Source organism: Anomaloglossus baeobatrachus, unplaced genomic scaffold, assembly GCF_048569485.1.
Source record: "Anomaloglossus baeobatrachus isolate aAnoBae1 unplaced genomic scaffold, aAnoBae1.hap1 Scaffold_3744, whole genome shotgun sequence".
Classification (NCBI taxonomy): Eukaryota; Metazoa; Chordata; class Amphibia; order Anura; family Aromobatidae; genus Anomaloglossus; species Anomaloglossus baeobatrachus.
The window spans coordinates 32,129-41,712 of NW_027443090.1; the positions used below are offsets into that span (position 1 = coordinate 32,129).

The following is a 9,584-nucleotide window of genomic DNA, read 5'->3' on the forward strand; positions in this document are numbered from 1 at the left end:
GATCTGGTGCGTGCTCTCCGGATTTATGTGTCTCGCACTGCTCTTTTTGTGCTAACCACAGGGCGGCGCAAGGGTCTCTCTGCTTCTAAGCCGACCTTGGCCCGTTGGATTAGATCGACCATTTTGGACGCCTACCGGGGGAGTACTCAGGTGCCTCCCCCGCCGGGGATCAAAGCACACTCGACCAGAGCTGTCGGTGCCTCTTGGGCTTTTAGGCACCAGGCTACGACTCAACAAGTCTGCCAGGCTGCCACTTGGACTAGCCTGCATACCTTTTCGAAGCACTACCAAGTGCATGCTCATGCTTCGGCAGATGCGAGCTTGGGCAGACGCATCCTTCAGGCAGCTGTCGCCCACTTGTGAAGTTAGGCTCCGCCTACTTCTTAGTTTTTTCTGTTTATTCCCACCCAGGGACAGCTTTGGAACGTCCCATGGTCTGGGTCTCCCAAAGGAACGATAAAGAAAAAGAGAATTTTGTTACTTACCGTAAATTCTTTTTCTTCTAGTTCCGTATTGGGAGACCCAGCTCCCTCCCTGTTGCCTGTTGGCAATTTTCTTGTTCCGTGTGTTATCACCGGCTGTTGTCGTGGACAGAGTCTCCGGTTGTTCCGGTTCTTACTCAGTTCTACTTGTGGGTGGCTATTCTTCAGCTTTTGCACTAAACTGGCTAGGACTGGCTACCAGGGGGTGTATAAGCTCAGAGGGAGGAGCTACACTTTTAAGTGTAGTACTTTGTGTGTCCTCCGGAGGCAGAAGCTAAACACCCATGGTCTGGGTCTCCCAATACGGAACTATAAGAAAAAGAATTTACGGTAAGTAACAAAATTCTCTTTTTTTCTCGCATTGTCTTGTTCTCGCGCTCTCTTGTTCTCGCGCTCTCTTGTTCTTGCGCTTTCTTGTTCTCGCGCTCTTGTTCTCGCGCTCTCTCGTTCTCGCGCTCTCTCGTTCTCGCGCTCTCTCGTTCTCGCGGTCTCTCGTTCTCGCGCTCTCTCGTTCTCGCGCTCTCTCGTTCTCGCGCTCTCTCGTTCTCGCGCTCTCTCGTTCTCGCGCTTTCTCGTTCTCGCGCTTTCTCGTTCTCGCGCGCTCTCGTTCTCGCGCGCTCTCGTTCTCGCGCGCTCTCGTTCTCGCGCGCTCTCGTTCCCACTTTTTCTCTTTTTTTTTTTTTTCTCTCTCTCCATTTCTGCCCACTATTGATTAGTTATACCTCCAGCATCCTTTTTTTTTTTTTGGACACTCTTTCTTCTTTTGTTCGGTCTCCTTTCTCTCGCTCTCTTTCTTGCTCTCTTTCTTTCTCTTTTTTTCTCTCTCTCTCTCTCTCTCTCTCTCTCTCTCTCTCTCTCTCTCTTTTTCTCATTCTCTTTCTTTCTCTCTCTCTCTCTCTTTTCCTCTTTCTCTCTGTTTCTCTTTCTGTTTCTCTCTCTTTGTTTAATAAATATTTCTAAAGATCTTTTATGATATGCTAATGAACGTGGGGACTAGTCACTACGGTGTTATTTCCTGCGCTTATTTCGCCCTCTTAGCTTGGTAGCATGTCCACAGGGGCGTGCTAACATGCTATTCAATGCAGCATCGACAGCGGTAATGCATGTACCTGTGTCCGCTGTCACCGCTGACCAGACAACCGGGCACTTCCGGTCATGTGCAGTAGACCTCTCTGAAGCTGAAACGCGTACACCCAGCTTTCATACTGCGCATGACTGGAATTTTTTTTTTTATTCCACACACCAAATCTGCTCATGAGAAAGCCTGTTAGTTTAAACTTCCCTACTCAAGTCTATGAGTGCTCAAAATAAATTGCATTCCATGCTGAGCCACCGTATAATATTGGATTTTTCGGATACATTGCAATTCATTAAACAAGAAACTACATTAACTCTTATACATTTTTGATAACTTCTGCTGGAAACCCCCCCCCCCAAAAACCCAAAACGGATTGCATGAGGATACTAGAAATAAATCATCCAAAGTTTGTATATGAAAGTTGCATGATATTTTATATGTTTGTTGTTCGGTGATGAACACTTTGTGCAGTAGGTAATAAGCGGCGTTTGTCATATATTCGTGTCTGCCTGTCGTCACAATGGGATCTTTATGCCTAGGACTTTTCAGACAGTGGGACATTTCCGATGCTGTATGAGATCATTACTGGAAAACATAAATTGAATTAATTCCAACAGTCACGTAAACATTATGCATATCCCATAATACACACACTAGATTCCTAATCCTCCTGCGCTGCTCCTCAGCCCTTCCCAAGGAGCCCCAGGCTGCTGAATACAATCGTCTTTGGATTACATTGCACATGCTGGATCACGTCGCTCGCACCCCTCACACCCAAAGGTGTGTCACTGCGGGACTTTTCAAAACTTATGAGAATCAACTGTCTCTCCCGCCATAATAGCTGAATGATTCAAGTAATAACATCCTGGCACTGGCGGCTTTTCTCCATAACAGAAATAATTGATACGCAGTGAAGATGCACGCATTCAGTTCAGATCTTCACCCTTGTGTAATCTGTGTATTACTGGATGTATTATGTCATTATAGTTATTATCACTCTTAAAGGCGTTTATGTAAATGTCACTAAAGGAATAGGACATGTCCTACTAGACTGTCATATTAGGGAGGACAAGGTTGTTAGGCTGGCCTATAGATGAAGCATACAACCTGAGGGATCTAAGTATGTATCATGGTCATATAGACAACGGTATGTTCAGATTAGTATGACATGTGGACACCTTAAAAAGCTGCTCTTTATTTTAGTGTGGTCACCCTCTAAAGAAGTGGACAAAGTGAAGTCTAACGGGACGATCCCTAAAGAGTTTATACCATAGACCTCTTATACAAGACTAAAGCCTGCTTTACACGTATCAAAATGTCGTGCGATCGCATTTGCGATCGCACCCGCCCCCATCGTTTGTGCGGCACGGGCAATTTGTTGCCCGTGGCGCACAATGTCGTTAATCCCCGTCACACGTACTTACCTTCCAAACGACCTCGCTTTGGGCCGCAAACATCCACTTCCTGAAGGGGGAGTGACGTTCGGCGTCACATCGACGTCACACAGCGGCCGGCCAATAGAGACGGAGGGGCGGAGATGAGCGGGACGTAAACATCCCGCCCACCTCCTTCCTTCCGCATTACCGGCGGCCGCAGGTAAGCTGCAGTTCATCGTTCCATCGGTGTCGCACTTAGCAATGTGTGCTGCCTTGGGAACATTGCACAACTGGTGCAGAGAAGGACGTTCGATATTTTGAAAATGAGCGACGTGTCAACGAGCAACGATAAGGTGAGTATTTCTGCTCGTTCACAGTCGCTCATTTGTGTCACACGCTACGATATGTCAAACGAGGCCGGATGTGCATCACTAACGACGTGACCCCAACGACATATCATATGATATATCGTAGCGTGTAAAGCCCGCTTAAGCTAATATTGACACCATACCAAATAGTAAGCGCATGGTCACTCGTTGTTTTACTGAACCCCACATTTCCCCCCAAAAATCAAAACTTAAGGCTGCTTTACACCAGGCAATCTATCGTGCGATAGATCGTCGGGGTCACGGCCTGTGTGACACCTCCTAGCGACGCAGTATCGCTCACAAATCGTGAGTCGGGTACTGCTCGTTAGGTTCCATAATATCGGTTACTTTAGTTGACCATCGTTTCCGTGGTAGCACACGTCGCTCCGTGTGACACCACGGGAACGATGAGCAGCTCACCTGCCTCCCGCGGCCGCCGCCGTCTCTATGTGGAAGGAAGGAGGTGGGCGGGATGTTTACATCCTGCTCATCTCCGCCCCTCCGCTTCTATTGGCCGGCGGCCGTGTGACGTCGCTGTGACGCCGAACGTCCCTCCCACTCCAGGAAGTGGACGTTCGCCGCCCACAGCGAGGTCGCACGAGAGGTAAGTATGTGTGACGGGGGTTACTACCTTTGTGCGACACGGGCAGCGATTTGCCCGTGACGCAAAAAGGACGGGGGCGGGTACGATCGATTGTGAAATCGCACAATCGGTCGTACCGTGTAAAGCAGGCTTTAGTGTTTTACAGTACCAGCAAAGGGAATGAGATTTCTGAAATCTCATACACATGCTGCTTATTTTTTTTTTCCTTGCATATTTGAAGCAGTTTCAATTCCTTCAACATTTTTGTAGCGTTTTTCACCCGTTCAAGCACATAAAAAAATGCTTCAAAAACACACGTTTTGTTTTTTGCCAAGACAATAGTTTGTGGGTTTTTTTTTTTTTAATGCAGATATGTCTTTGTCAAATATTTGACTCTTGTGTATACTGTTTTAGGGTTTTGCAATGTTTTTACCCAGTCAAATGAATGGGAAATAGACACATCAAAAACCTCTGTATTTTACTAGCCTTTTTTCCTGTATTTGTGGCAGATTTTCTTTTTTTTTTTGCTACAAAGCTTGAAACTTGTATAAGTAGGCAGCAGATTACCATAGCTGATCTTGATTTTACCTTAGTCCGGGGCCACACTGGGATTGTGCGATTCCTCGCATGACACTCGGCACACGCTCACAGCACAGGGGGAGCCAAGTGTCATTGTGACTGTGGTTCGATCGTGCGATCAGACCACAGCTGCGGAGGAGAGAGAGGGATTTTTCTCCCTATCTCCTCCGTACCGGCTCATACGATTTTTATCACTGCACTCGCATTACACCGCTGTAACGTGAGAGCAATGCAATGTTTCTCTCTCCCCATAGACTTCAATGGGTGTGAGTGAAACAAGCTTGCATTGCATCCGCAGCATGCTATTACAACTGTTTTCTCGGTCGGATTAGGGCTGAGAAAATAATTGCTCATGGGAGCTTCGCTATAGAGTAATATTGGTCCGAGTGGAATGCGATTTTTTAAATCGCATTCCACTCACACTGTTTTTCTTGCTGTGTGTCCTAGTTCTTAGTGTGCTATACCCTTATTATACAGTAAGAGACCATTGTTATGAATGTGGCCTGATGTGATCGGAGCGATCTAGGATAATAAGGTCACAGCACATTGTAGATTGCAGATCCCCTTTAGTGCCCGCTCGCCATTTACCCTGAGTAGGGGCATATGTAATTCCATCTGTTACTGAAGGGGTTGAAGGTGCATTTCTATCCTGCAGTGATCTAACAGGTAGTTGTAATCTCAGCTGCAGCCACTCCCTTCTGCTTTAAATATCCATGCCTTACTTCTTCATATGTTGGCTATAGCTCATATAGCTGGAGAAAGCTGAGGTGTTGCATCAGTTGCAGCAGAGAAGTTTTTGCTGGAGTTTTATTTATTGTGTCTTTTTCCCCTGTTTGTCTTTCCTAACTCGCGATGTCTTGTGCTAGTAGCGAGACTATCTGCGTGACAGCCTTATGGGCAATTACATGCAGTGTCATTCAGAAGGTACCTCTACGTGTAACCATCTGCTGTAATCTGCTACACAAGACCCTTCAATGCTTCTGGAGTTTACACCTGGCAGGGAAATAAACATAGGGGAGTAGTCATTGTGAAAGAGAGGAGGCTCCTGGTGCGTTTTGTGTATTAGTAGCAGCGAGCGCAGGGAATACAGCAAAAATCGGGCTTCAGATGACGGAGTGAGTGACAGTCCAACTTCTACACCAAATCTTTCTGCGGTGCTACTATAGGTGCAGCACCCATCGGAATGATTGTACTGGGTAAAGTACAAGAGGAACCTTGTCTTGCTCTCGGTAATGGGGTGTCATATCCATTGGCTGGGGGAATTGCCACACTCTTGTAATCCAATGCTCCGGTCCATACAGTGTGATGTATGACAGATGATACAAAGCTTTACACTCTCAGCATAGTACAGTTCTAGCAAAGTGGATGGGATTCATAGAAATCTCATGGCCGCTGTGGTTTTCTTTTTTTCCTTTTCTAACAGTATGTGAACTGGTCTGCAGTGCATTCTTCTAAATCCGCAACATGTCAATATTTTTTGCGGGTTCACTGAGTTTTATGTGCAGATAATCCCAATAGTTTCACATTGGATGCGGAAAATCTGCAGGTAAAAAAAAGTAAAAGGCATGTGGATCTTTAGTGCATTTCCGATGTGGAAATGCACTAAAAACTCTGTTTATCAGTAAAGGTTTGTCAAAGCCAAAAACCGGGGAGTATCAAAAACTAGGCAACTTTGATTAAAACATGACAGACCAAAAAAAGGCAAAAAGCGCAGCAATAACAATGCAATCAAGAAGGCAGAAAAACCCGGCAAGTAACGTAATCAAGCAAACAAGTGTAGAAAATCTTCAACATCAAATACTAATCGTGGAAACATAGCCTAAAGGTACGTGCTCACGATCAGGACCTGCTGTGTCCTAGACGCGGCGGGTCCTGATTTATGGGGCCACGAGTCTCATAGACAGGGGACTTTAGCTGCCTGAGCCCACGATCCGGGCTCAGGCAGTTGTGGTCTCTCGCTTGTGTTCTCCCTGCAGAGGACGCTTGCGACTCAGCAGAAAAGAACTGACATGCTTGTGGCTCGGAAAGCCAAAGTTTTCTATAAATCCCATCCACTCTGCTTGTACTGTACATCGCAGCGTTTTGGACACAGCGAAAACAAGCTACATCCAAAACGCTGCAAACACTGATCGTGGAAACATAGCCTTACTCTCCCAGTTAGGGTTCGGTTCCACTTGCATTTTGCATGGATGAGTGCAATCCGATAAAACATCAGATTTCTCTCACTCTAGTGCAAAACTATGGGACAGTGTCCATCTGCGATTGATTTTTCATGCCATGTTGGCCTGAGAAATGAATCGCCACCCTCATACAAGTCTATGGGAGAGTGTGAAACATCCCACTGCACACGCATGTCATCCGACTGCAGTGCGATGTACACAGACACAGGCAGCGGTGGAGATGGGGAGAAAGTGCTCCCTCCCTCCCTCTTCTCCACAACTGTGATCCGATTGCAAGGTTGCATCACAGTCGCATGACCCTCGGCTGACACCCGCAGCAGAGGGTCATTAGCATATCGCTTCCAATGCTCTTGTATCAAAAGCTATGCACAAGTGGAACCGAGGCCTTCTATTGTTAATTGCATCTGGAGACTTAAAATTATATACTAATTGCTATCCCCTCCTTATGACAGGTGGATTTTAACCCATTATGAGCTTGATGATTGCTCACTCAGCTCATCGTGTCCGAGATGGTTGCCCTGTTAGCCCGTCATGTCTGTGATTATTGCTCAGGTTTCCCATGTTCCAGTACTGTATGAGTGAATTTCAAGGGTGCATCCATTGTGACTCAGCTTCTTACTGTTATTAAAGTCAGGAAGGTATTATGACGATAAGTCAAGGATTACATTGCGAAAGGGAGCCCTCCCTGAAGTGATCACCATACAGTAGCAATGTGTAAGTGGGCAAGTGACTATTTCAATACTGCTCCATGGTTGACTGGACTTAAAGCGGTTTTCCCACAAACTCAAATATTATCCCAAGATTTATTGATTAAAATTAAGTTCCATAATTGGATGTGTTTGAAAATACTATTCCTAAGCTGAGATAATCTTATAAATGTACTACTATGTACTGTGTAATGGCTGTGTCTGACTGTACAGGAACATGGTGTGATTATACCACAGCTTCTGGTCTGAGGAGGAAGAAAAAAAGTATAAGACCTCACACCACGGGATCACAAATAATTCTTTCTTTGAGGTAAAACAATTTTTAAAAACAAGCAGGGAAATGTTTTACCTCACAAAATGAATGATCCTGTGCTGTTATAATCATACGAGTCAGCAGTGAGCACCTCATAAGTTTTTACGCTCCCGGTATCTCTCTTTTTGTCGTTGCTAGAGGAGGATTTCCAGAAGCTGCCCCCTTCCACAGTCCCGGAGATGCAAAGGAGTAACCTGTCCCCTGTGATTTTACAACTGAAAGCTCTGGGTATTGACAACGTCCTGCGCTTCCACTTCTTGTCGGTGAGTGAAGAGACTGTGGACCTATTGATTTTTATTGAAAGCAGGAAACAATATGGTCACTGTTAATCTTCCCAGGTTTACACTGTCAGATCTGAGGGCAGGAGAAAGTAGAGACCGCTAAGTGACCTAATGACTGCTCTAGTTGTCATAAAGGCAAAGTGTTGATCAGCCGGAGAGGGCCCTGAACACTACATTCTGACCAGGTGCCCCAAGTGCACAATGTTTGAGATATGGCTCCTCACACTATGAGAGCTGTCAATCAAGGCACCAACTGCCGTTGAAATAAAATATTATGACAACTACTATTAGACACCCAGAAAGAGATGCAGTGATACAATCAGGGTCTCTGATACTACGTTCTGCTGCCCCTAGATTAGTAAACATAATTCTAGTGGCAGAGTCCCTTTAAAAAACTTGGCTTCCTGTTGCCTCAGAGAGATGGCATTGTGCTTGCACCATCTGCAACAGGAGCGGGCTGTTACACACAGTGAGCGCCTACTGCGTGTGCTGGGAAGGACCTACCGTAGATCTCACATGCCCTCTGGCAATAGTGAAAGGCGCATGTGAGGAGTTTGACTGAGGGAGATTGCTCCCTCTGTCAGCACATTGGCAAACCTTGATGAGATGTTTCTATGCAACACAGCCTGTTTGCTCCCCAGTGAGACTAGTAATTGAAATATATATATATATATATATATATATATATATATATATACACACATTCACATATGTATGCTTTTTTTTTTTTTTTTTAAAAAAAAAGCAAACCCCAACTCGTATATGGTATTACCACATCCGTAACGACCCGTACTATAACGCTCATTATTATTATTTATTCTGCATGGTGAATATATGGAAAAACTATGAAAGTATTCTGCTGTTCTTGCCTCACCTGATCAAAAAGTCACATATATCTCAAAATTCTAACAAAAACTACAGCTTGTCCCTCAAAAAAAAAAACCTCCTCTACAGGAAAATAAAAAAAAAATAAAGTTATGGGTATCAAAATAGGGTGACCCCAAAAAGTGTTTTTTTTTTTTTTCTTTTTTTCTTTTTTGCATCAATAGCAAAACATAAAAAACACAATTCTTTATAATTTTGGTATTGTTGTTACAATATTACCCTGCAGAGTAAAGATATGTCAGTTATACAGATTGGCGTTTAAAAAATAAAATAAATTTCAAATTGAGGTTTGTTTGTTTTTGTTCATTTTGCCTTTGAAAGAGTGTAATAAAAAGTGATCAAAATGTGACGGAAAATTGTAAATGTTAATAATTTGAGAATATGGTGTATCTAACATTTCTATATAATGACATTTACTCATGATTTTGTAGATAATCTGTACAATCCCTTCTCTGGTTCTCTTCTCAGCCACCCCCAGCCCAGTCAATGGTCCAAGCCTTGGAGCTGCTCTATGCATTGGGAGGTGAGGATATTCTTGCTTGTAATATATGATTCTGAAGATACCTTAATGCCTGCAAAATCCACATGTGAAATGTGCTGCTGATTCCATATCTACACTTTGTGTCAGTCTCGGCGTGTTCATATGATTTCGAGAAAGGGACAATTACTCAGTGAGCGGGCGTTCATGTGACTGCATGTATGTAAATTCCTTACATTCAGTCACATGGCCAGACACCGTGCCGTGGAATCAA

The 9,584-nt window shown here is 44.5% G+C and overlaps 1 protein-coding gene across 1 annotated transcript in view; it reads left to right on the forward strand.

Annotated features, from left to right (window-relative positions):
- Positions 1-9,384, forward strand: part of LOC142274607 (putative ATP-dependent RNA helicase DHX35) — a gene marked incomplete at its 5' end in the record, with an annotated part of 40,560 nt that extends 31,176 nt beyond the window's left edge. Inside the window, 2 exons of the mRNA XM_075332565.1 lie at positions 7,805-7,929; positions 9,301-9,384. Coding sequence (XP_075188680.1) covers positions 7,805-7,929; positions 9,301-9,384 — 209 coding nt within the window. The remainder of the gene's footprint in view (positions 1-7,804; positions 7,930-9,300) is intronic.
- Between the last annotated feature and the right edge of the window lie 200 nt (positions 9,385-9,584).